Source organism: Macaca nemestrina, chromosome X (assembly GCF_043159975.1).
Source record: "Macaca nemestrina isolate mMacNem1 chromosome X, mMacNem.hap1, whole genome shotgun sequence".
In the NCBI taxonomy this organism is placed as follows: Eukaryota; Metazoa; Chordata; class Mammalia; order Primates; family Cercopithecidae; genus Macaca; species Macaca nemestrina.
This window is the reverse complement of record NC_092145.1, coordinates 84,520,844-84,548,795: the sequence shown is the minus strand read 5'-3', so window position 1 is coordinate 84,548,795 and position 27,952 is coordinate 84,520,844. Positions and strand designations below refer to the sequence as shown.

The following is a 27,952-nucleotide window of genomic DNA, read 5'->3' as shown; positions in this document are numbered from 1 at the left end:
GAGTCTATTAACAGATATCCAGTGCAGAAAAACAGCCCCAGTGGGCTAGGTGACTCAGCAGAAGACAAGAGGAGACAAGGGGGAACCCCTAGGGCAGAAACAAGTGTGGCTGCCAAGTCCCTTTTCTTAAGCAGGGAAAGGGAGTGGGGTGCTTTTCAGAGGTCCTATTTGAGGCCCAAGCTACTCTCTTCCTGCACTTATTTATCAAGAGTGCCCCTCCCTCACAGCTAGAGCCACCCCAGGGCCATTTCTGCTTCATTACAATGGGGCACACGTGGAGAAAGGATACCACTGGCGAGATCAATTATACTGCTTGATCTGCAACCTGATGTGTGGGTAGGAAGTTGGGGCGGAGCAGTGGGGGAAAGGTTTGGTCAAGTCTGACAAAACCCCAGTAGCTAATCTCACTCCACAATAAGAGATTATAGCAAAGCATCTATAATCAACTCAGCTTAAGAAGTTTTGACCTTCTGGTTGGGCTTCTTACCACAACAGAACAGCACCATAACCATGGCCTTCTTCTCCCGACTGGATCTCCAGGAGGGCCTCCAAACCCTCTCTGTTTTGCAATGGATTCCAGTCTATGTATTTTTAGGTGAGTGAACCCCAAGGGCTGGAGAGCACATGGGGAACAAACCAAAAGAGTGTCCAATCTCCAGATGAGGAGGGTTCCAAAGAGATCGTCTGGTTGATCTCCACCCTCTGGGAAGGATCTGCCAGGCACAAAGGCCAGGAGTGAGGCTGCGGCTGTTCTGGTTTAAAGAGTACTCCAGGCCAGGCACGGTGGCTCACGCCTATAATCCCAGCACTTTGGGAGGCTGAGGCGGGTGGATCACCTGAGGTCAGGGGTTCGAGACCAGCCTGGCCAACATTGTGAAATCCCGCCTCTACTAAAAAAAAAAAAAAAAAGAAAAGAAAAAGAAAAAATACAAAAATTAGCCGGGCATGGTGGCATGCACGGGTAATCCCAGCTACTTGGGAGGCTGAGATAGGAGAATCACTTGAACCCGGGAGGTGGACTTTGCAGTGAGCCGAGATCCTACCACTGCACTCCAGCCTGGGTAACAGAGCAAGACTCTGTCTCCAGATATTTAAAAAAAAAAAAATCACTCCAGCCTTCTCAGGAGCTGTCCCCTATGAACTAGCTGAAAAGAGTCATATTCAGGGACAGGGCAGAAGTGGTGGTGGCTTACAGAGTTGGTGTTACTAGGTAGGTGTTGGGTGATTTTCTAGTCTACAGTTACGGTGAGAGAATTCTGGAAAATCTGAGGGCTGCCTGAGTGACATCTCAGACAGAATTTGAGAAAGAGCCAGTTGTTCCGTGGACTCACGGCACGGAAGTCAACAGTGTTGGGCCTCTCCCACCTAAGAAGCACTTTTTTTTTTTTTTTTTTTTTTTTGAGACGGAGTTTCGCTCTTGTCGCCCAGGCTGGAGTGCAAACTGCAAACGGGCTGACAGCTCCAAGATTTTCCTTGCCAGAAACCAGGGATTTGGGGGCGGTCAATTACAGGGGCAAGCTTGAAAACTGGATGAGGAGAAATAATGTCATCCTGAGGGATGAGACAGGTAGGAGATAGCTGATTCCAACCCATGGGAGGCTATATGATCCTTAGAGCAGAGGCTCTCAACCAGGGTCCTATAGACCAAAAATTCAGGGTGGATGGGGGGGTACTTTGAATTGGGATGAATAAAACTGCCTCTTTCGGCCGGGTGCAGTGGCTCACGCCTGTAATCCCAGCACTTTGGGAGGCCGAGGCAGGAGGATCATGAGGTCAGGAGATTGAGACCATCCTGGCTAACACGGTGAAACCCCATCTCTACTAAAAATAACAGAAAATTAGCCAGGCGTGGTGGCGGGCACCTGTAGTCCCCGCTACTCAGGAGGCTGAGGCAGGAGAATGGCGTGAACCCGGGAGGCGGAGCTTGCAGTGAGCCAAGATCGTGCTACTGCACTCCAGCCTGGGCGACAGAGCAAGACTCCGTCTCAAAAAAACAAAAAACAAAAAAACAAAACAAAACAAAAAAACAAATAAAACCAAACTGCCTCTTTCTTTCCACTAACATCTAATTGAAATGTAGTATTTCCTTCAATGATGAATGCAGGCAATAAACCACAAAGTATTAGGAGTACCTGTGAGTGTCAGTAACAGACATCACAGAGATTTGCATTTCATATTACAGTTGTTGCAGGTATCTCGAAATTTCATTTATGTTCACGACTACTTCAAAATACCAGTAGTTATTGGCACTGCTGTTAGATCTGGTTATTTAATGCATACATCAAGAAGCACATATGTTACTATATCACATTGTGGGTAGTATTTTGATAACTGAATTTTAATATAATGGGTTTCCTTTGTAAATCTGTGTATTTTATTTTGTGCATTTAAACATATTATTCAGAGAAAGGGTCCATGGCTTCACCAGACTGCCAGAGGGGTCCGCAGCCTTCTCAAAATGCAGACTTATTAAGCCTTATTAAAATCAAAACACGTTAAGCCCATTGATGGCTTGACTTTAGCTATATCGAGAGAAGAAAGTGATTTTGTTAGTAAACTTAGTTGTTTCTAGACTTTCATAGTTTCTTTTTGTTTTCCTTTGCATTTCCCCTAACTTCCCCCAAAAAGACCCCTTTGATAAGTTCCGGCCCTCAGCCAGGAAAGTGAGGGACACAGGAATGTCCTGGAGTGCAATGGCACGATCTTGGCTCACTGCTACCTCTGCCACCCGGGTTCAAGCGATTCTCCTGCTTCAGCTTCCCAAGTAGCTGGGACTACAGGCGCCTGCCACCACGCCGAGCTAATTTTTGTATTTTTAGCAGAGACGGGGTATCGCCATGTTGGCCAAGTCGTTCTCAAACTCCTGACCTCAGGTGATCTGCCCACCTCGGCCTCCCAAAGTGCTGGGATTACAGGCATGAGCCACCGTGCCCGGGCGAGGCAGCTTTTCTAATTAAAATGTACTCATTTTTCTGCCAGAAAATGATACTTTCTCATATATATTTTTCTCTATTTCATTTCCTCTCTCAAAGGACAGTGCGTCCTGCTGGGTATAGGGTAGAGAGTGTATCAGATAACTGGATATGTGAGGGACCAAGAAGGTGAGGATTAGCCTCCAAGTAATGCCCCTTCACCCCCAAATTTCAATGGTTTCTAGTTGTCCCAGAAGAGCTGGAGGCGTGGAGTGGGGATGATACCCATGTGTCTTCAGTGGAAACACATAAGAATAAATGGGGCCGGGTGTGGTGGCTCACGCCTGTAATCCCAGCACTTCAGGAGGCTGAGGCGGGCGGGTCACAAGATCAAGAGATCGAGACCATCTTGGCCAACATGGTGAAACCCCATCTCTACTAAAAATACAAAAATTAGCTGGGTGTGGTGGCATGCGCCTGTAGTCCTAGCTACTCGGGAGGCTGAGGCAGGAGAATCACTTGAACCCGAGAGGCGGAGGTTGCAGTGAGCCAAGATCGCACCCCTGCACTCCAGCCTGGTGACAGAGCAAGACTCTGTCTCAAACAAAATAAAAAATTAAAAAATTTTAAAAATAATTTAAAAGAGAATAAATGGGATTTTTTTCACCTTCATTTTTAAAAGTTATTTTTATTGTGGTACCATACCTAGAACATAAAATTTACCATTTTAACCATTTCTAAGTGTGCTCTGAGTACATGTCATTAAGTACATTCACAATGCATGGCCACCATCCATCTTCAGAATTTTATCTTCCCAAACTGAAATTCTGTATCCGTTAAACAATAACTCCCTAATTTCCCCTCCTTCCAGTCCCTGGAAACCACCATTCTGCTTTCTGTCTCTATGAATTTGCCTATTCTAGGTACCTCATATAATTGGAATGATTATTCCAGTGTTTGTCCTTTCATGATTGGCTTATTTTACTTAGTATAATGGCTTTAAGGCTCACCCATGTGGTATCATGTGTCAGAATTTCTTCCCTTTGAAAGGCTGAGTTATACAGTGCCTTGTGTGGATATGCCACGTATTGTTTTCCATTCATCTACTGATGGACATTTAGGTTGCCTTGACATTTTGGCTATTGTGAGTAACGTTGCTATGAATATAGATGTACGAACATCTCTGAGACTCTGCTTTCAATGCTTTTGATACACACCCAGAAATGGAATTCCTGGATCACACAGTAATTCTGTTTTTACTTTTTTTTTTGGAACTGCCATCCTGTTTTCCTTAACGGCTGCACAATTTCACATTCCCACCAACAGCGCATAAGAGTTTCAATTTCCCCACATCCTCACCTATACTTCTTATTTTCTGTTTTTTAAATAATAGCCATCCCAATGAGTGTGAGATGATATCTCATTGTGGTTTTGCTTCACATTTCCCTGATGATCAATAATGCTGAGCATCTTTTCGTGTGCTTGTTGGCCATTTGATTTGACTTCTTTTAGACTGATTAGCTTTACCATTCCATTTGTCTTTCTCTTCTTGTTCAGGTGCTATACGCCCTGTTTCTGTTCTTTTAGTGATTATGCTAGAAATTACAACATAAATCCTGGGTCTTGAAAGTTACCAAGGTAGCTTCGGTGTCCAACAGGGCGTGATGCCCACAGAGGTGCCTAAGACATTCAAATATGTTCAATCCAACAGTTATAGAGTAAATACTAATGATAAGATCTTGGGCTGTCCTTGCTGTGAGATCCTTACAGGCTCTTTACTATCTAGTAACAGAGATAAACCAATCATTCATTCAACCATTGTCCCTATTTTATGTGCCAGTGCTGGACACATACACAGATCACTACAATGTAAGACAGACTGTGGTGAGTGAAAGAGCCATGACAAAGTGATATTAGGGTATCAGAATAAGAAAATATTATACAAGTTGAACAGATCAGGGGAGACAGGAAAGGGAGTCACCGTGACATGGCAAACAGGACATGAGTTCTGGAGTTCATCAGACTTCGATGGCAATTAGCTATGTGACTCCAAACAAGTACTGCAATCCCTCTAAGTCTGTGTCCCTATTCTCTCAGCCTGGTTCATGGGAAATGCTCCTACAGAAATGTCTGCCTTCCACCCTTCCTTCTTCCTTTTCTTTCTCACCTTCTTTCCTTCCTTCCTTCTATCTTGCTCAGAGCCTCCCTCAGTGCTTCCCCTCCTTCCCAAATGATGTTCAGAATCATAGCTTATTACGGAGCATTACTGGAAGTAATGGGGAGGAAATAGAGAAAATGGAGAAAAGGCAGAGGGACAAGAAGGAGGGAGGAAGCAAGAAGAGAGGAATAAGAAAATGGCTTGGAGGAGATTTGGAATACAAATATTCATGTCCTTAGAATTAGGCTGTGGCTCTGACAGCCCCTCTCAGGGCCAGCTTTCATTCAGAGGATGGCTTTCCCTCATCTCTTCTGGGCTTGTATCACCATCCCCCTAAACGATCTCAATATTCTTTTTCCTGATCGTCTAACCTCTGATCTCCACCCTCTCCAATCTATTCCAGTGCCTGCTTCTGGAGGTCTTTCGAAAGCATCCCCCTTTTTTTTTTTTTTTTTTTTTTTTTTTTTTTTTTGAGATGGAGTCTTACTCTGTTGCCCAGGCTGGAGTGCAGTGGGGCAGTCTCAGCTCACTGCAACCTCTGCCTCCCAGGTTCAAGCAATTCACCAGCCTCAGCCTCCTAAGTAGCTGGGATTACAGGTATGTGCCACCACACCTGGCTAATTTTTTTTTTTTTTTTTTTTTTTTTTGTATTTTTAGTAGAGACAGGGTTTTGCCATGTTGGCCAGGCTGGTCTCGAATTCCTGACCTCAGGTGATCCACCCACTTCAGCCTCCCAAAGTGCTGGGATTACAGGCATGAGCCACCGTCTCAAAAGCATCTTTGATTACATCCCTCTCCTGCTCAAAAATAGTCAGTGGTTTCCCATTGCCTATGTGGTGATGTATAAAGGTGTCAGACTGGGCATTCAAAGTCTTCCTCCACTCTCTGGTGTTAACCCGTTGCCAGCTCATCCTCCTACTCTTCCCTACATGATTGCCTTGCGTTGCAGGTAATCTATTCACTAAACAAACAGGAAATCGACTCTCCCATTCCTTCACCTCTGCTCCCACTACTCCTACTACTCCTGCCACTGGAAAGACGGCATGATAGCTCTTCCTGGACTCTCCAGGGACAGCGCCTCCTTTTAGATATTACTCAAATCATATCTTCTCTGTACATTTTCCAGACAACCCAAGACTACATCGCCTCGGAAAGTCTAGAGCACTTTGCAAGAATAGGCTGGGGAGCAGCCATTATATCTTTTGTGCCCTCTACCCAATAAGCTCCATGAGAACAGGAGCTCTTTCTTATCATCATTTTTCACGCAAGATCAAGCTTGACACTAACTTGAAGGTCTTCCAGATTTCTTCTTCCTCAGCAGAAATCTTTATTTTCACTCTTACTCTTTCTTTTCTCCCTTGGACATCCTTTTTGGGTGTGTGGGCCTGCCCTCTTTCTCTGGTTTCTGGTACTGTAAAAAATAGAACAGGTTGGGTGCAGTGGCTCATGTCTGTAATCCCAACATTTTGGGAGGCCGAGGTGGGAGGATCACTCGAGCCTGGGAGTTTGAGACCAGCCTGGGCAACAGAGTGAGACTCCATCTCTACAGAAAAAAAAAAAAAAAAATCAAAAAATTAGCCAGGCATGGTGGTGCATGCCTGTGGTCCCAGCTATTGTGCTGGCTGAAATGGGGGACTCATTTGAGCCTAAGAGGTAAAGGTTAGAGTGAGTTGTGATCACGTCATTGCACTCTAGCATGGGTAACAAAGCGAGACCCTGTCTCAAAATAAATAAATAAAAGTAGAACACAGTCTTCAGAGTCAGATGGACCAGTCTGTCACTTACTTGCTATGAGACCTTATGCAAGTAAGTCTCTGTTACTTTCTACGTGACCTTGAGCAAGTAAGTCATTCACCCTGTACCATAACAGAAACAGCATAGTACCTGCCTCTCAAGACTGTTCCAGAGACCTCTGAGGTGAGAAAATCCTCAATACATGTTAATTTTCTTCCTTTCAACTACCGAAATTGACTACTTGGAGCCCAACCACCACACCTGATAAGATACTGCCAACCTTGCCACTTGATCAACAGAGGAGTGACGACCATTCCTCTGAGGCAGACACCTTAGACACTGACTTTATTGCATCTTCAGGAAAAATGATAACTAAAGCAGATAGAGACTTTTTCTTTCTTTTCTTTCTTTCTTTCTTTCTTTTCTTTCTCTCTTTCTCTCTTTCTCTCTCTCTTTCTTTCTTTCTTTCTTCCTTTCTCTTTCTTTCTTTTTCTTTCTTTCTTCTTTCTTTCTTTTTCTTTTTTGAGACAGAGTCTCGCTCTGTCTCCCAGGTTGGAGTGCAGTGGCATGATCATAACTCACTGCAACCTCAAACTCCTGGGCTCAAGCGATCCTCCTGCCTCAGCTTCCCGAGTAGCTGGGACTACAAGTGTGCACCACCATGCTCGGCTAATTTTAAAATTTTTTTGTAGAGATGAGGTCTCACTATGTTGCCTGGGTTGGTCTCGAACTCCTGGACTCCAGTGCTCCTCCTGCCCTGGCCTCCCAAAATGTTGGCATTACAGGAGTGAACCACCACGCCCGGCCTAGACTTTGATGCATTCCCAGCATTCCCACATACCCCATCACAGCATCTTTCATTAATCCCCTTCCATCACCCCAGCATCAAATCAGCTGTGTTGGGCTGAAAATTCTACCTCTTTGGTGACTTTCAAATTGCTGTGTGAAATGGTAGCCTATTTTAGGTTCCCACTGGCTTTCATCTGAATGCCAAAACTCTTAGCTGATCTCTTTGCCTATAGTTTCTCTTGCTCTCACAGTTATTCCAGATTATCTTCCTGAAACAGACACGATCATGCTACTCTTCTGCTCTCTGCTTAATAACCTTTACTGGCTACTCATTCCCTTCAGCATCAGGCCTAATCTTTCCAGTTTCCTTCCCAGCTTCATCTCCTGTACCACGGCTTCCTTAGGCTGCCTGTGTTTTTGTAGGTAATGATGTTACTCACGGGCCTTGGACTCTCCCATCTCTTGGCCTTTGTTCGAGTTCTTCTTTGTGCATGGAGGACCCTTCCTCTACCAAGCCATCTGACAAAAATCCTACCTTTTCTCCAAAATTCAACTCTGAACCTTACCTTTCACAAGAAACCCAGAGCTTCTGGAAGACAGGAATTTTGTTTTCCACATGTATTAATATGAGTTAATACACATGAGGTACTTAAAATAGTTATTGGCACACAATGAAGATGCAACAAATGCTATCTACTTTTTTCCTACAGCTTGGAGTAAAGATACATGATCTCTCTGATTCTCAGTTTCTTCATCTGTAAAATGAGATAATAAAATTATCCGCCTATGAGGATTGCAAGAACATTAAATGAGATAATATACATTAAGTGCTGAATAGAGTGCCTTTCACAACAAATGGTCAATACATGGTATCAAGGACCATGCATGCATTCTTTTCATCATTTCCATATTTACTCCCTTCACCCTCCTCTTTCCAGTTCCCAACCCTGTCCCCATGGCTTTTAACATAGAGATTTCATATGAGGTAGGCTCATCAATGTTTATTGAATTTTTAAATTACCTGTCACTCCTACAAGTTCTTATATTGATAGTTTGTTTGGATCCAACAAGTAATCACAAAGCTACAGGATTCCTCTTTGACAAACTACCCTTGTTTTTTTGTTTTTTTGTTTTTTTAATTTCTGAAGGCATTGAGCCAACTGACTAGATTTAGCAAGCATTGCCAACATTCAGATTTAGGTCATTGCCCCGAAACATGAAACATAATGTTTTCACCCATAAGATTTATAGGCTTTCACCTTACACTGGAAATAATTCGTTGCCTATATCCTTACACACACATGCACACCTTATAACTTCAGAAGGCCTTTCCTTATTTGGAATAAGGGCATTGGTGGTTTCTCTTCCTATTAACTTTCACCTGCAACTTGGAGAATTTTGAAATCGAACTTCTTCCTTTACTATAATTCAATGTAATGAATAATTATCATAAGCTATCTCTTTGTGCTTGGCACTGTGCTAAAGGCTGTTTTTAAGAAGCTCACTGTCTGATAGGGAGAGAAACAGACATATGAGGTACTAATTACACAATCAAACAAAATGGACCAGAACCAGAAAGAAGCACGAGTAGTGTCTTGGGAGTGTGCAGAAGAGGCAGTCCTTAATTCTGACCAGGAGATGAGCAAAGATATCACAAGGAAGTGTCATTTGAGCTAATCCTTAAAGCCTGAGAGAATTTTGATAAGCAGAAAGTTGGAAACAGAGTAATAAAAATAAGGGAACAGCATCATCAAAGGCACAGAAATGTGAATTACGTGGTGAGTTGAGGGAATGGGAAGTAGACAAAGGTGGTCGGGCCCCTGTTTCCCATACTTTAGCCATTTGTGTCCCACCTTCTGGCTCTTTCCACAGCTGTGTACCACCCATGCTATTATTACTTAACATGCTTTTCCTTCAAATTAAGTCATCTCTGTAGCCTAAATTAATGTATTTTAACAGGAAATTTTATATTGCTACCATGAATTTGCTTTTATTCTCTATGCATTCAAATAACTTTTTATCCATATACCACCTTGGATCATCTAGTGTCCCTACAGAGCATGGGAACACTAGGCTGAGAAACACTTTGAGAAATACTAGGTTGCAGCATAAGGAATGTGAGTACAGGCACTGAGAGATGAGGCTAGGAAGATATATGGGGCTAGGCCAGTGAGGGCCTTGAATACCAGGCCAATGTGTTCAGACTTTATTCTGTCAGCAGTTGGAAAATATTGATGGTTTTAGGGAAAGCAAACAACATTATGTGATTGTGCTTTTTAAAAATTTCTGGCAGAGGCCGGGCGCGGTGGCTCAAGCCTGTAATCCCAGCACTTTGGGAGGCCGAGACGGGCGGATCACGAGGTCAGGAGATCGAGACCATCCTGGCTAACACGGTGAAACCCCGTCTCTACTAAAAAATACAAAAAACTACCCGGGCGAGGTGGCGGGCGCCTGTAGTCCCAGCTACTCGGGAGGCTGAGGCAGGAGAATGGCGTAAATCCGTGAGGCGGAGCTTGCAGTGAGCTGAGATCCGGCCACTGCACTCCAGCCCGGACGACAGAGCCAGACTCCGTCTCAAAAAAAAAAAAAAAAAAAAAAAAAAAATTTCTGGCAGAGGTGTGGAAAATGGATTGGAGGGGAAGAAACCAGTAGCTGAAGGGCAGACAAAATACTGCAGTCCAGACTAGAAAAAAATCAAGTCCTGGACCATAGCAGTGGCAATGGGGACAGAGACAGGAAGATGGATAGAAGAGGTTTTGTTGTTGTTGTTGTTGTTGTTTGTTTGTTTGTTTGTTTGTTTGTTTTGGGTTTTTTTGGAAAGGGAAAGAAGTCAAAGATGGCCTAAAAATATTGAACCTATGACATTTATCTTGAGGCCTGAAAGATGAATAGGAACTAGCCAGACAAAGAGCTGAAGAGAGAGTTTTCCAGGCAAAGGGGACTGCAGGCAGAGAAGCCCTGAAGCTAGAGAGCACTTGAAGGAGCTGAAAGAATAGCATGCAAAGGACATGCAAAGGACAAGGAATGCAAAGGACAAGGTGGTGGCCAGGGCCTAGATCACCAAGATCTCCTAATCCTTCTAAACCAGGGTTAGGAGACCGGACTTGATCCTAAGGGCCACAGGAAACCACGTTAATTGTTGAATTGTTAAATTACCATATACTCCCACAGGTTCTTATATTTATAGTTAACTGAATAGGTTATCATAGTTAACAATAGGTAATTATAAAGCCACAGATATGCCTCTTTGACAAACCAGCCATGTCCTTGGCTACGTGCTATAGAGTGACAGAGACAGACTTGCATTTAATGCACTGGCTGGGTCATGGCTCCAATGGAAGCAGGCAGCCTATTTAGAAGACACTGGTGGTCATCTAGGTGAGAGATAATGGTGGCTTTGAGCAAGTGGTAGCATGGAGGAGGGAAATATAATAATTTGAAAGAGATCTGGAAGGCAGAAGTGGCAAGAATTAGTACCTGACTAAATGGAAGTAACAGCTAGAGCTTGGTGGTTAAGGGTACAGTCCCTGGAGTAAGACAATCTTGGTTCTCAGCCCTGGTTCACTTACCTCCTAGCTGTGTAATTTTGGAACTATTTAACCACTCTGAACCTCAGGTCCTCATCCACAAAATGATAATGATTACTGTTCTCATGGGGTCTTTATGAAGATTAAATAAACTATGCCATGTGAAACGCTTAGTTTTACATGATAAGTGTACAATAGATATTGGCTATTAATCTATGGGATAAGTGAGCAAGTGAGAGGAATCAGAGATGATTTGAAGAAAGGACCCACTTAGGTCATATTGGTACCATTTTCAACTTAAGCTAGTAATCATTAGCAATTTGAGGCTATACAGGTTTAACTTTTTTTAAAGTCAGGATCGGGGATAAAGAGGGACACTATGTAATGATAAATGGGATGATTCACCAAGAAAACAACTATCCTAAATGTGTGTGCCTCAAATGATAGAATTTCAAAATACATGATGCAAAAACTGATGGCTCTAAAAAGAAAAATAGACAAATTAGCAATTATATTTGGAGACCTCCTTGACAACCACAATCAGTCAAAACTCACCTAACATGAAATAAATAACCCATCACTATAATCTTAATTTTAGAAGGTTAAAAACCTTCTAAAAAGAGATTTTCAGACCCAGATGGTTTCAACAGCAAATTCTACAAACATTTTACAGAAGAAATGTCACGAATTCTATGAAATCTCTGTGAGAAAACTTAAGAGAAAGGAACATTTCCCAACTCATTTACGAGGCCACATCCTGATACCAAAATCAGTCCAAGATAGCACAAAAAAAGGAAAAGAAAACTATAGACTAAGATCCCTCATATATATAAATGAAAAAAGCAACAAAATATTAACAGATTGAATCCAGCAATACATTACAAAGAATAATGCACCGTGACCAAGTGGCCTTTATCCAAGAAGGCAAGTGTAAATATTTGAAAATAAATCAATGTAAACTACCATATTAACCATCCAAGCATGAAAAAACCCCACGTAATCATATCAATTGACAAACTTCAACACTTAATCATGATAAAATCTCTCAGCAAACTAGGAATAGAAGGGAACTTCCTCAACCTGATAAAGGGCATCTACAAAAAAAAAAAAACCCTACAGTTAACATCGCACTTGATCATGAAAGATGAAATGCTTTCTCCCTAAGATTAGAAACAAAGCAAGGATGTCCATTCTCACCACTTGTATTCAACGGTATACTAAAAGCCCTAGCAAATGCAATATGGCAAAAAGAAAAAAAGAAATAAATGCATACAGATAGGAAAAAATGAGAAATAAAACTGTCCTTACTTGTAGATGTCATGATAGTCTGTAAGGAAAATCCCAAGGACTCTACTTTAAATAAAACAAAAACCTCCAAGAACTAACAAATGAGATTAGCCAGTCACAGGACACAAGATCATGCATAAAAAGTAATCACATTTCTATATACTAGCAGAGAAGAATTGAAAACGGAAATTTAAAAAACAATACCATTTCAATATCTTCAAAAATAAAATGTTTAGGAATAAATCTAATAAACCATACAGGATTCATAGGCTAAAAACTGTAAAATGCTGATGAATAAAATAAAAGATCTAAATAATTAGAGACATACCATGTTCACAGATTCGAAGATTCAACAGAGTAAAGACGCCAGTTCTCCCCAGACTGATCTATAAGTATAATGCAATTCAAGTAAAAATCACAGCCAGGGTATATTAGGTAATGGTTTTGCAAAAATATTAAATTTCCCAAATTCGGTAATAGCATTGTGGGTGCTATAAGGGAAGAGAATATCATTTTTCTTGCAAAATACATGCTAAAGTATTTAGAAGCAAAAGGTTGTAATTTCTGTGATGTATTCTCAAATACAAACATATGTATATACTTACATTTTTACATTTAAAGATTACTCAAATGTAAAATGTTGACAATGGGTAGATGTAGATGAAGATTATACAAGACTTTATTAAAATAATCTTGTTTTGTCAGAATAAAAAGTTTAATTTAAAAACCTCCATCAAGAGTTTTTGTAGAAATAAACAAGCTGATTCAAAAGTTTATATAGAAAAACAAAGAAACTACAAATAACTAAACAATTTTGAGAAAGAATAAAGTTAAAGGAATTATACCATCTGATTTTGAGACTTAGTACAAGACTACAGCAATCAAGACAGTGACATATTTGTCAAGGAATAGATGTATTGATCCACAGAACAGAAAAGAGAGTCAAGAAATAAACACACGAATATGGTCAATTGATTTTTGACAAAGATGAACAAGCAATTCAATGGAGGATGAATAAGTCTTTTCAAGGAATGGTGTAGGAAAATTTGATGTCCATATGTGGCAAAATGAACCTTGACCCAAACTTCAGGCTCTATAAAAATTGACTCAAGTATGACATCAACAAGATGGTGAATGGGAAGTCCATCACATCTCTCCAGAGCAACAAGAATTTGGCAGCCATCCGTGGACCAAAGTACCTTTGTGGGAATTTTGGACCCAGGTAGGATGCTGCAAAACTCTAGTAGAGTCCAACACCAAGGAAGGCTGTTTTGAGAGGGCAGACCCACACCCAGGGTTGTTGACCGTGATGAAGGTTACAGACCTGGAAATAGTCTCATCCTCCTGTAAACTCAGCTACAATGCCATTTGGCCTTGACTCTGCCACCAAAATCATCTTCCAAGGCGTCCAGGAGGAGTCACAACCATCTGTGCCTCAAGTTACAGGACTGCCAATCTTGGTCCCAGTAGTATACCCTGAAGCAGCCTTATAACTCAGCTCTGGTCACACTCTGCTGTGGTATGGGAGCAATTATGCCTTCCCAGGGCCTTGCTGGGAATCGTGCCTGTCTGTGCCATAGGAAGCAAGCTTGCTAACCTTGGTACCGCAGCAGATCCTGAAACAGCCCCATAACTTGGCTCCAGCTCCATTGCACTGTCCAGAGCAGTCCTGTCCACCCAGGAACCTGGCAGGAGGCACACCTGTCCATGCCCATGGAGGCAGGCCTGCAGGCCTCAGTCTTGGCTATAGACCTTGAGGCAGCCCTATGACTTGGTTCTATCCCTTCTCAGCCACAGTCCTGGGCCTGTCCTGCCTGCCCAGGGACCTACCCAGTGACCTAGCAGAAGCCCTCCCATAAACCTGCTGAAATCAGTCTATAAAGACTGATTTGCTCCTTGAAATGCACAGACACCAATGAAAGGCTACATAAATAACAAACAATCCAGCAAACATGACACTACCAAAGTAAACTAGTATAGCTCCAGTAACAGCCCAAATAAATGGAGATCTATTAAAGGCTTGATGAAGAATTCAAGATAGTCATCCTGAAGTGCAGTGAGTTGTGAGAGAACACAGACAACTAAACAAAATCAGGAAAACAACACATAAATGAGATGAGAAGTTTAATAAAGAAATAAAAACCATAAAAAGAACCCAAACAGAAATCCTCAAGCTGATGTATACAATGACAGAACTGAAAACTAAAAGAAAGAGTTTCAATAGCAGACTTGATCCTGCAGAAGAAAGAAATGGGTAACACAAAGATAGGTAATTTGAAATTAGCCAATTAGAGAAACAAAAAAGAAAAAAATGAAAATGAGTGAAGAAAGCATAAGGAACCTATGGGACACAATAAACAAATGAATCTACTAATTATGGGAGTCCCATAATTTAGGAGAAGAAAAAGAGAGAAAAAGAAACAGAAAGCTTATTTTAAGAAATAATGGTTGGAAACTTCACAAATCCTAGGAAAGAAATGGACATCAAGATTCATGAAGCTCAGAGGATCCCAAGCAAGATCAACTCAGAGAAGAATATCCTGAAGCACATTATAATCAAATTGTCAAAAGTCAAAGACAAAAGAGAATATTGAAAGCATTAAGAGAAAAGAGTTGCATCACATACAAGGGAACCTCATCAGCCCACTTCTCAGCAGAAATCTTGCAGGCCAGGAGGGAGTGGGATGATACATTCAAAGTGCTAAAAGATGAAAAACTGCCAATGAAGAATACTATAACCAGCAAAGTGGTCGTTCATAAATGAAGGAACAATAAAGACATTCTCAAAGCCAGGCATGGTGGCTCATGTCTGTAATCCCAGCATGTTGGGAGGCTGAGGTGGGAGGATTGCTTAAGGCCAGTTTGAGACCAGCTGGGGCAACATAGTGAGACTCTGTCTCTGCAAAAATAAAACTAATAAAATTAGCCAGGCATGGTGATGTCCAGCTACTTGGACTTCCAGCTACTTGGGAAGCTATGGCAGGAAGATCGCTTGAGCCCAGGAGTTCAAAGCTTCAGTGAGCTATGAGCATGCCACTGTGCTTCAGCATGGGTAACAAAATGAGACCCCATCTCTAGCAACAAAAAAATGCATTTCCAGACAAATAAAAGCTAAAGGAGTTCATCACGACTAGACCTACCTTGCAAGAAATGCCAAAGAAAAGTGTTCAAGTTGAAACGAAAGGATACTAAGTAACAATATTAAAACAGATAAAAATATGAAACTCACTGGTAAAGGTAAATATATCATCAAATCCAAAATGGTAGTGTGTAAATCACTTTTAACTTTACATCTTTTTATATCATGTATCCATTAAAAAATTATTGCAGCTGTAGTTATTTTTAATACTTTTGTCTCTTATCTCATGTTAGAGTTAAAAGTGGCAATCAAAGAGTATCTTGAAGCATATGAAAATGGAAACACATCAAACCAAAACTTATAGAATGCAGCAAAAACAGTTCTGAGGGGAAAGTTTATCATGATAAATACCTACATAAAGAAAAAAGGAATATCACAAATCAATAACCTAACTTTACATCCCATGAAACTAGAAAAAAAAGAATAAACTAACCCTGAGATAAACAAAAGTAACAAACCCTTAGCTAAACTAACCAAGGAAAAAAGAGAGAGAATATCAAATAAATAAAATCAGAAATAAAAGAGGAGACATTACAACTGATAACACAGAAATACAAAGGTTATAAAAGACTACCATGAACAATCATACGCCAACAAATTGGATAATCTAGAAGAAATGGATATGTTTCTAGACACATACAACCTACCAAGAATACATTATGAAGGAAGAAAATCTAAACAGATCAATGACAGATGAGATTTAATCGATAATCAAAAACCTCCTAACAAAGAAAAGCCCAGGACCAGAAAGCTTCATAGGTGGTCAGTAGTTCCAGACCAGCTCGGCCAACGTGATGGGTTTGAGACCAGCCTGGCCAACATGCTGAAAGTACAAAAATTAGCCAGGCATGGTGGCATGCTCCTGTAGTCCCAGCTACTCGGGAGGCTGAGGCACAAGAATTGCTTGAACCAGGGAGCAGTGAGCCGAGATCGCGCCACTGCACTCCAGCCTGGGCAACAGAGTGAAACTGTGTGTCAAAAGAAAAAAAAAGAATTAATGTCATTCCTTCTCAAACTCTTCCAGAAAATTGAAAAGGCAGGAGCACTTCCAAACTCCTTTTACAATGCCAGCACTACCCTGATACCAAAGCTAGGCAAGGATGCTGCAAGAAAAGAACATTACAGGCCCATATCCCTGGTGAACACAGATGCAAAAAATCCTCAACAAAATACTAGCAAACCAAATTCAACAGCACATTAAAAGGATCATACACCATGATCAAGTGGGATTTATCCCTGGGATGCAGGGGTGGTTCAACATGCATATGTCAATAAATGTAATATGCCACATTAACAGAAGAAGAATAAAAATCATAAGATCATCTCAATAGGTGCAGAAAAAGCATTTGACAAAATTTAACATCTTTTCATGATAAAAACTCTCAGCAAGTTAGACATAGAAGGAATGGATCTCAACATAATAAAGGCCATATATGAAAAGTCCACAGCTAACATCATCCACAGTGGTGAAAAGCTGAACGCTTTTCCTCTAAGATTAGAAACAAGGCAAGGGTGCTCATTCTGCCATTTCTACTCAACACAGTACTGGATGTCCTACCAAGAGCAATTACACAAGAAAAAGAAAGAAAAGGCACCTAAATTGGAAAGAAAGAAGTTAAATTGTCTCTGTTAGCAGATGACATAATCTTATATAGAAAACCCTAAAGACTCCACCAAAAAATTGTTAGAACTAATAGATGAATTTGGTAAAATGTCAGGATATAAAATGAACATCCAAAAGTCAGTTGCATTTCTATACACTGACAATAAACTATCCAAAAAAGAAATGAAAGTAAACAATTCAATTTACAATATCATTAAAAGGAATAAAATACTTAGGAATAAATTTAACCTAGGAGGTGAAAGATCTGTATATCAAAAACTGTAAGACATTGAAAAAAAATTGAAGAAGACATAAAAAAGTTGAAAGATGTCCTGTGTTCATGGATTGGAAAAATTAATATTATTAACATGTCTATACTACTCAAAGTGATCTATAGATCCAGTACGATCCCTATGAAAATTCCAATGACATTTTTAGAAGAAACATTAAAAAATCCTAAAATTTGTATGAGACAGCAAAAGACCCTGAATAGCTAAAGTAATCTTGAGAAAAAAACAAAGCTAGAGGCATCACACTTCCTGATTTCAAACTATATTACAAAACCATAGTAATCAAAACACTATGGTACTGACATAAAAACAGACACAGAAACCAGTGAAATATGATAGATAGCCCAGAAATAATCCCATGCATTTATAGCCAACTAATCTTTGAAACAGGTCCCAAGAATACACAATGGGAAAAGGATAGTTTCTTCAATAAATGGTGTTGAACTAGACATCCACATGTAAAATAATGAAACTAGACTCTTACCTTACAACATACACAAACATTAACTCAAAATGGATTAAAGACTTAAATGTAAGACCTGAAATCATTAAACTCCTAAAAGAAAATATAGGGGAAAAGCTCCTTGACATTGGCCTTGGCAATGATTTTTTGGATATGACAACAAAAGCACAGGAAACAAAAGCAAAAATAAACAAGCAGGAATACCTCAAACTAAAAATCTTCTGCCTAGCAAAGGAAACAATCAACTACATGAAAAGGCAACCCACAGAATGGAAGAAAATGTTTGCAAACCACATATCTCACAAGGGGTTAATCTCTAAAATATATAAAGAACTCATAGGCCAGGCGCGGTGGCTCAAGCCTGTAATCCCAGCACTTTGGGAGGCCGAGACGGGTGGATCACGAGGTCAGGAGATCGAGACCATCCTGGCTAACATGGTGAAACCCCGTCTCTACTAAAATATACAAAAAACTAGCTGGGCGAGGTGGCGGGCGCCTGTAGTCCCAGCTGCTCTGGAGGCTGAGGCAGGAGAATGGCGTGAACCCGGGAGGCGGAGCTTGCAGTGAGCTGAGATCCGGCCACTGTATTCCAGCCTGGGCGACAGCGAGACTCCGTCTCAAAAAAAAAAAAAAAAAAGAAAAAGAAAAACGGGCAAAAGATTTGAATGGACACTTCACCAAAGAGGATATGCAGAAAGCAGACAAGCACATGAAAAGTTGTTTCGCATCACTAGCTATTAGAGAAATGCAAGTTAAAATTATGATGAGCTACCAATGCGCATATATTAGTTTTTTCTTCATTTTTTCCTTTTTTTTCCCCTCCCCAGTGCGCATATATTAGAATGGCTTGGCCATCTTCACTACAAACTAAATTAGAAGCCTACCTATGTGAACTTCCTCTTTGATAACCCTCTCCAAGACGCCTCACTTGTACGTGACAAGAGAAATTGGAACTATCTTCTGGGAACTATCAAGGCCATAATAACTAAGGGAGTGTCACACATACATAAATGCTTGTTCTTCATCATTCCTTTCTCAGGTACCCTTGCTTTATGTCACGGAACTCTTTTTCCATGAGACTTAGCTCTTCCACATTTGGCCTCTATTTCTCCTGTATCTTTATTTATTTATTTATTTTTGAGATGGAGTCTTGCTCATCGCCCAGGCTGGAGCGCAGTGGCGCGATCTCGGCTCACTGCAAGCTCCACCTCCTGGGTTCACGCCATTCTCCTGCCTCAGCCTCCCGAGTAGCTGGGACTACAGGCGCCTGCCACCAAGCCCGGCTAGTTTTTTTTTTTTTTCTTTCTTTCTTTCTTTTTGTATTTTTAGCAGAGACGGGGTTTCACCGTGTTAGCCAGGATGGTTTCGATTTCCTGACCTCGTGATCCGCCCGCCTCGGCCTCCCAAAGTGTTGGGATTACAGGCGTGAGCCACCGCGCCCGGCCTCTCCTATATCTTTAAATTCCACTTTTGTCACTGTGCACGACTCTAGTGACACTCAGGCTGGGTCTGGAAGCCTTGCTCTGAAAAAACGTTCTTGGTCTCCTGCCGGGTCATACCTGCAGTTCCAATAGGTTCCACAAGGGGGATGGTGTTACCCAGGTAAGGGCTCTTAGACCGCCTTTAGGACTGGTGGATAAATGAGTGAGATGAAAGGCACACAACTAATCCGTCTATGCTATTAAAATAACATCACATTTAAATAACACTATACATGCTGACTAAATAGTAATCATCAAGTTTACTACTGAAAACAGAAAACATTTTCTTATTTCTTTTTCAATCGGTCTACAGATATTTGTTGAACACATACTGTGTGCCAAGCTCTCTTCTAAATACTGGGAATACAAACAAAATGTATTTAAAACAAAATATAAAGGAAATGATACACTTAAGCTAACTTTAATTAGTGATGATTCTTATTTAACTTTATCTGAATTTTCTTCTGAAGCTTAACTGGCAAATTTACTCTCCTCTTTGATGAAGGGCATGGATAGCAAGGCTTTTCTCCATGACAGGCTTCCCATAAAACTCCTCCCACCACTCTTTCCTGTCTAATTCGAATGCTTACAACAACCATCTCGACCAGTGCTTATGAGGGCAATTCAGCTTATTACAAAGGTTTCTTTTACTCCATAACATGAGTTTTTAAAGCACTGTCCACTCAGCCTTTTCCTGCTATTTTCATTTATGTCCAAAATGCAAGAGACAAAGAGCTGGTAGGTAACTCCTGAGTTTCTTCTTCCCTGAAACTTTTATCTGCCATGACATGTTACCTGGTCAAAGAAGTCATTCCCTTAGCTAAGTCTTTTTTATTCACCATATGTATACTCAGCCCCTCTTTCTCATGAATGCAGATTTTTTTAATGGAATTCATTCCCACTGCTGTAAGATGTATCATGTTTGCAGTTACAGCCTGCTATGGTCATTTGCTAACACAGACTTCCCCTTCTGAACCTTCGTGACACTTTTGAATGGAACAAAATAAACATAGTAAAGTGGTTTTGTTGTTGTTGTTGTGTTTTTTGTTTTTTTGGTTTTTTAGAGATAGGGTCTTACTTTGTTACCCAGGCTGGTCTCAAACTCCTAGGTTCAAGCAGTCCTCTCGCTTTGGCCTCCCAAATTGCTAAGATTATAGGAGTGAGCCACCGCACCTGGCCTAGTAGAGCAGTTTTGTTGTTGTTGTTGTTGTTTGTTTTGTTTTGTTTCGTTTTTTCGAGACGGAGTCTTGCTCTGTTGCCCAGGCTGGAGTGCAGTGGTGCTATCTCTGCTCACTGCAACCTCCACCTCCCGGGTTCAAGCGATTCTCCTGCCTCTGCCTCCCGAGTAGCTGGGACTACAAGTGTGTGCCACCTTGCCCCGCTAATTTTTTGTATTTTTAGTAGAGACAGGGTTTCACCGTGTTAGCCAGGATGGTCTCAATCTCCTAACCTTGTGATCCACCTGCCTCGGCCTCCCAACGTGGAGCAGTTTTTAATCCATGTTTACTTTTCAGCATCAAACAGCCTGTACACTGCGGGTAACGTCCCTGCTGGAATATGCAGACTTAGCAGTTCAGCACAGGAAAGCGGTTCAAGCTTTTAGAAAGAATTTCCAGAGGTCCCAGAATGGGGATTCAGCTACCAGCCCAATGTACTCTTCTTCCCATTCAGCAAGCCGTGCTGTCCTTTGACCCCAACTCTTTCTTCAGTTGAGAGTTTGACCATCAAGGAGACCCAGATCCAGGGGCTCAGAGGCCTGCCTAGACCACAGCAGAGACAAATGGAGGGCGAGGGGTTGGGGAAGAGGGGAGAAGGAGAGAAGGGTCCCACACCAGCCTAGCCCTGCTCCTGTAGTGTAGAACAGAGGCCGGGGTTATGAGCGGTGTACTAAAACTTGAAGGGAATTGAAAGGCATGAACCCTTTGTGTCTCCTCAGGAGCTATTCCCATTCTCCTTATACCCTACTTTCTGCTGTTCAGTAAGTTCTGGTCCTTGGCTGTGCTCTCCTTAGCCTGGCTCGCCTATGATTGGAACACCCACAGTCAAGGTAAGAGACAGGGGCACAATGGTCTTCCTGTTTGGGCCAACAGTGGAAGCACAGGGAGAGGGAGGTGGAGGGAGAGAGGGAGAACCAAGGGTAGGGGAGAGGCGAAGGAAGGGGAGGGAGAAGGGAGAGCAAAGCTCAGCAGGGACAGAGGTCTCTACCAGGTAGCTGAGGAAGAATTATGAGGTTGAGGTCTCTGGGCAGGTGCCCCCAGCCTCAGACTATTTTCCTGTCACCTTTCTGGTCAGCTCTAGAGGAGCAGGGGCTTCCTATGTCTTGGGGACTGGATTCAGGGACAGTACTTACAGTTCTGAGGTGTCAGAAGGAGGCCCCTCCTGTGACCTGAGGACTGCAGGCAGAACTCTCCTCCTCTGGGAGAGGTAGAGGGACTACAATGCCCTACGGACTCTTCCCTTCCCTTCTGTACACACAGGCGGCAGGCGTTCAGCTTGGGTACGAAACTGGACCCTATGGACTTATTTCCGAAATTACTTCCCAGTAAAGGTGACTACTCTTCCTCGGGGTGCCCTCAGTTCCTGTTGCCCAGACTCTTGCTCCCTACTCAGCTCCATGTCTTCAGAGGCTTTGGTGGTCAGCAGCGAAGGTCAAGGCCCCAAGTCATAATGCAAGGGCCCGAGATGGATGGGCAGGTGGGGAGACAGGTGGATGGCAGCCTTTCCTGCACTGGCAAAGCCAGGTCAGCCTCTCTGACCATCGTGAGCCCTGGCAGTCCTATGACAATGATGACATCCTAGTGAACAGGGATTTGGGGCTCCCGAAGGGAAACATAGGCTACCTGCTGGGATTTTAGTCCACACGTCATTTCTTCCTTCTTTGTAGCCAATGCTCTGACTCAATCTCCCTCTAACAGCTGGTGAAGACTCACGATCTTTCTCCCAAACACAACTACATCATTGCCAATCACCCCCATGGTGTTCTCTCTTTTGGTGTCTTCATCAACTTTGCCACTGAGGCCACTGGCATTGCTCGGATTTTCCCATCCATCACTCCCTTTGTAGGGACCTTAGAAGGGATATTTTGGATCCCAATTGTGCGAGAATATGTGATGTCAATGGGTGAGTATAAGAAATAATTAATTCTATTTTTTTTACCTACTTCAAAGGTGCAACCCCAATAAGTCCTGACAATCATTCCCTGCTTGAAGAGTACATGATAGAAAATAAGTCCAGCACACCCTGGGCCCGTAACAGGAGTATGTGGCTAAGCATTAGTTTCTGTCCAAGATCTGGGAAGCAGGGTTTGGTTGCACAGCAGGGGAAGTTATAGGCATTCGTAAGAGTCACCAGGACTTTTTTCAGAGGGAGAACCAGAAGGCTGGAATTCAGGACCAATGCCAAAGTGCAAATCAGAGGATGAAAGCCAAGAATGAAACACAAATGCAGGGAAAAGCAGGTGTGAATGGGATCGCTCCGGTGAACTTCACCAGGCTCTCTCTAGGATGTCAGTTGGCGTCTTTGGGCCGGTCATTTGTACACCATGGTGTCTTAAAAGCATTTTAAAGTCTATCATACTAGCTAAAACTCTCCTGGTCTATGACTTTTACCTCCTTGGAACCCCTTCACACTTGCATAAAATGCCAAGGGATAAAGGATAGGAGTTCATCAGAGTATCCAGAACAACTTCCCCATGCTCAGCTTCAGGTCAGTGCACTGTGAAAAATGTCTCTCTCTCTGAACAAATAGTCATCCTTCTGGACACCAGAAAACAACTGAAGCCAAACATTAAAAGGTAAGATACAGTTCTCTGGAGGTGCCAGGTGGGACCACTAGAGTCCCAGAGAATGCTTCTACTCTGCTCTGAGGTTAGCATGGCCCTGGAGCGGGACTCTTTCTCAATGGCTAGAGCCTGGAGGCAATTTCTGCCACCCCAGTGGAGACTAGATGGTGAGCACAGGGCAAAGATGGGAGACAGAAGTGAGAAAGGCTAGATGATTGTTGTTAAACAACAGGGTGTCATTCACATTCCATCATTCAACTACATTTCAGTTTGGCTTGGGCAGGCTCAGGGGTCTGCCTACTCTCCAGAAACCCCAGCCATTGGCTTCCCTTTGGCAGGTTGCTCTTAGGGAGGAAGCAGGTTTGTGGTGGCTAGTCTCGATTAGCCCTGGAGGAGAGAACTCTGGAGGATCTCCAGTGTTGTCAGCCTGGGCAGAGTGGAAGATGGCTGTGCTTCATGGGTAGAGAGGGATGAGGTGGGCTTAGATACTATTGATCTGAAATGCAGTAGGCTATGGATGTAAGAGGCAGAGGAACTCAGTATTGACCCAACTGCAGAAGCACAGACCCCCAAGGCAAACAGCTGACCCTAAGGACCAACCAACCTTAGGCTAGAGCAGTCATAACCCAGGACACGAAGGTCAGAGACAGAAAGGTGGAAACAGCAATCATCAGAAAACAGAAGAACTGTCTCTGACAGGAAGAGCCTGGAAAAACCCCTCATCCCATCCTCAGGCATGAAGTTTTTCTACCACTTGACTCTTTGGTTTCACAGGTGTGTGCCCCGTGAGTAGGTCAGCCTTGAAGTACTTGCTGACCCAGAAAGGCTCAGGCAATGCCGTGGTTATTGTGGTGGGTGGAGCTGCTGAAGCTCTCTTGTGCCAGCCAGGAGCCTCCACTCTCCTCCTCAAGCAGCGTAAAGGTTTTGTGAAGTTGGCACTGAAAACAGGGTAGGTTCCAAGGTTCTAGTGCTTTGTTGTCAGGGTGCCATAGGCCCTCTGTAGCCCTCTCCAGAATGGTGCCCTCCCTGGGCACCTGTTAGAGGGCCCCCATCTTCACTCTAATTCCTTCCGTCTACCCCCTCACATTGTGCCTTAGGGATGTTGGGGCCTCCAGATACATTTCAGTGGGCACTTTTCTTACTTGAAGTTGGAGAAAGAACAGCAGAAGAAAACCTTTTACTTTCTGCCCATTGACCTGGTAGGCTGGAGGTCTGGGAAAGCGGGGCTCCACTCTATATCAACCTGTTAACTGAGAGGCCCTGAGAATCTACCAACTGCAAGGGGAGGCACTAGCTTTGATGCTGTGAGGATCAAAAAGATAAGACATGCCCCAAAGAGTATACAATCTGGTTTGAGAAATAGACCTCATTCATTCAGCAGTTACTGAACACCCACTGTATGTCAGTCATAGTACTAGGCATTTAGGATTTAAAAGTAAATAAGACCTGGTCCTTGCAAACTCACAGTCCAATATGGAAGAAGACAGGCCCATGCACATATAATTACCAAATAAATACATGCAGAATCCAACCACTTACTACCTAGACTACCACCCCTTGGTTTACTATCATCATCTCTCCCCTTGGATGATTATAACACTTCTAACTGCTCTTCCGGTATCCATTCCCGCCTCCCCCACCCCCAAGAGTCTATTCCCAGCTTCAGCCAGGATGATCCTGTTAAACACGAGTCAGATCATGTCACTTCTCAAAATGCTCCAGTGGCTCCCATGTCACTCAGAGTAAAAACCAAAGTCCTTACAAGGGCTTGCGAGACGTGGAATAATCTGGTCCTTAGATGTCTCTCTGTTCTCATCACTCACTCCTCTCACTCCTCTCTCATTCCATCACAGTTACACTGGCCTCTTTGCTGTCCCTCAAGCAAGCCACCCACTCCTGCCTTAGGGGCTTTGCTTTAGCTGTTCCCTCTGCCCGCAACACTATTCCTGCAAATGACTGCTTGGCTCATTCCTTTATCTCCTTCAAGTCTTTGTTCAAATGTCTCTTCTCAATACGGTTATCTGACCATCTTGCTCTATTTTTTCCCGGTTACACTTATCTTCTTATAGATCATCCATTTTATTTATTTGTTTACTTACTATTTTCAATGTTTATTGTCTGTCTTCCTCCCAAAAAAAGTAAACTCCATGAAGACAGAATTTTTAAAAATCCATTGTATTCACTGATGCATCTCCAGGGCCTAAAACAGTGCTGGCACATAGAAAGAACTTAATATTTGTTAAACAAATGGAACACTACAATGGAAATGTGTACAAAGTGCTATGTGAGCACCAATTGATGGAAAAATCTTGACCCAGAATAGAGGTTTCATAGGTGGGTAACATCTGAATTGTGACTTGAAATATTAGTACGAGTTTCCAGGCAGACCAAAAGGGAGAAATAACTCAGGCATTCAGTGAGGACCTATGGCATGTCAGGCGCTATGCCGGGGCCTAGGGATTCAAAGATGAATATGACCCAGTTCTTGCCTTTGATTGGCTTGCTGTCTATGGGGCGAGTCAGGCAAGTAAGGAGATGACTGTAATACACGGTTGGGGCAGGTTGGGGCAGTGTTAGTGTAGAAGAGAGGTAAGCACTAGATAAGGGGTACCTACTCCGCATTGGGGGAATTGAGGTGGTCAAACAAAGTTTCTTTAAGGGGATGAAATTGGGACTGAGCGCAAAATTGAATGAGCCACATGAAGACAGAGGGAAGGCACTTCCGACAGAGGAAGCAAAATGTACAAAGACATAGATGAGAGAATACAAGGCACAATTAATATGGCTAAGCAGATTGCAAGGAAAGAGTGGGGAGAGGAAAAACTAGCCAGGGAGGGAAGGCCAGAGCAAAAAGGCCCTAGGGAAGCAGCATGGTGCAAACTGAGGAGCTCTGCAAGATTTTGAGAGGAGTGGCATGTCCAGATATGCAGTTTACGAAGAACACTCTGGATGCTGGATGCAATGAAGACAGAACTTTTGAGATTAGTTTCTTCCTATACCAGGACAAGGCAGAGCAGCAGCTCCCCTCAGAGAGTTCAGTTGGGAGAGTGGGGCATGGCAGGAATGGGACATGAGGCTGGAGATGTTTGGGTGCTTGGGTTCTTGTCCTATAAGGGGGAGGTTGGAGAGGTTTCCCACCTTGGAGAGGATTTTTCTGGGGATCTTCCTCAGAGACCTCACACTCCTGCCCCTCTCTTTGCAGGGCATACCTTGTCCCTTCATATTCCTTTGGTGAGAACGAGGTTTTCAATCAGGTGACCTTCCCTGAGGGCACGTGGTTAAGGTTAATCCAAAAAGCCTTCCAGGACACAATCAAAAAAATCATGGGACTAAATTTCTGTACCTTCCATGGCCGGGGCTTAACGCACGGATCCTGGGGCTTCCTGCCTTTCAATCGGCCCATTACCACTGTTGGTGAGCTTTCCAGTATCTCCAGATGACCTGTTTCTTCATTCACTTCCCACCCACTTTAAATCATCCATCAAGTCCAGGGGGACCCAACTCACATCTGGGATGGGCAATGGGTGTGGCTGAGAGCAGGGTGGGTAGGACAACTAAACAGATAAGAGTTGTGGCCATTCATGGATGTGACATCAGCATCTGCTACAAGAGCATCACCATTCACACACATTCTGTCACCACTCTCCTGAGCTTGCTTGCATTCTCTTGAGCATGGGTTTGATTAGATGATCAGAGAACAGGGGCCAGGATGAGACTGGAGCAAAGGGAAAGAATGAAAGAAGGGGAGGAAAGCCAGATACTGAGTTTCAGGACATGGCTCCCAGTGAGGGATGGGTAGTTTGAGTTGAGGAGGGGGGACTCTGATGTTTGTCTCTTGTCTTTTTTCATAGTTGGGGAACCCCTGCCAATTCCCAGGATTAAGAGGCCAGACCAGAAGACAGTGGACAAATATCACGCACTCTACATCAATGCCCTGCGCAAGCTCTTTGACCAACATAAAGTTGAATATGGCCTCCCTGAGACCCAAGAGCTGACAATTATATAACAGGAGGCACATTCCTCATTAATCTACCCCCAAGCCATGAGGGATCCAAGTAGAGCCACAGAAAAAGAATTCCAGGAAAGGGAAAGATTGTAAGGATGAGAGAGGAGACCATCCAAACCAGAAATTATTTAATAAATCAGAGTTCTAGCAATAGAGTCGTCTCCCAAGTGGCTGAGGCAGGCTTAGGGGAAAGAACCAGAGGGGCAGGGGAGGACTGGGGAGGGCTGGACCTGCACTGTAGCTGCCTAGTCAAAGCAGACGGGATTCCCTCAGTTGTGATAGAGTTCTAGATTGGCAATGCAGTTACATTGTTTCTTCTTTGAAAATAAAGTTCTAGACATATAAAACAGGATACCACTATTTCCTGATTATTCTGTGGTTTGCTATTGGGCTTCCCTCAAACCTGAGATTTTTCCTTCTAACCAGAAAGTTGCTCTATGGAGAGCCACTTTCCTCTTCTTTATTTACCCTTCATACTTCCCCCGACAGAAAAGGTGGGGGAGTGGAACCATAGCTACTGCACAGTGTAGGAGACAGGAGCAGAAACATGGGAACTGGCACAGGTACCCGCTGGGTAGCCCACCTCTCCTGATCCCACATAACCACCCTATGTCAGAAGCGAGGGAGCCACAAGACCACGCACCAACTGTAAGTTTGCTTGATGCCAAGTCCCTACTATGTTCCAGGGACCATGACATTGCTTTCATAACCATTGTCTCTTAATACTAAACATAAGCCCAGTGAGATTGAGATTGTCATCACTTCCATTTCACAGTAGCTAA

At 42.9% G+C, this 27,952-nt stretch overlaps 1 protein-coding gene across 1 annotated transcript; it reads left to right on the top strand.

Moving 5' to 3' along the window:
- Positions 1–452: 452 nt before the first annotated feature.
- Positions 453–27,372, top strand: LOC105476670 (diacylglycerol O-acyltransferase 2 like 6). The gene is made up of 7 exons (XM_011732806.2): positions 453–595; positions 21,320–21,430; positions 21,861–21,931; positions 22,299–22,503; positions 23,939–24,113; positions 26,367–26,578; positions 27,016–27,372. The coding sequence occupies exons 1-7, from the start codon at positions 511–513 to the stop codon at positions 27,168–27,170; spliced, it is 1,014 nt and encodes a 337-aa protein (XP_011731108.1). The 5' UTR covers positions 453–510; the 3' UTR covers positions 27,171–27,372.
- Positions 27,373–27,952: the final 580 nt, after the last annotated feature.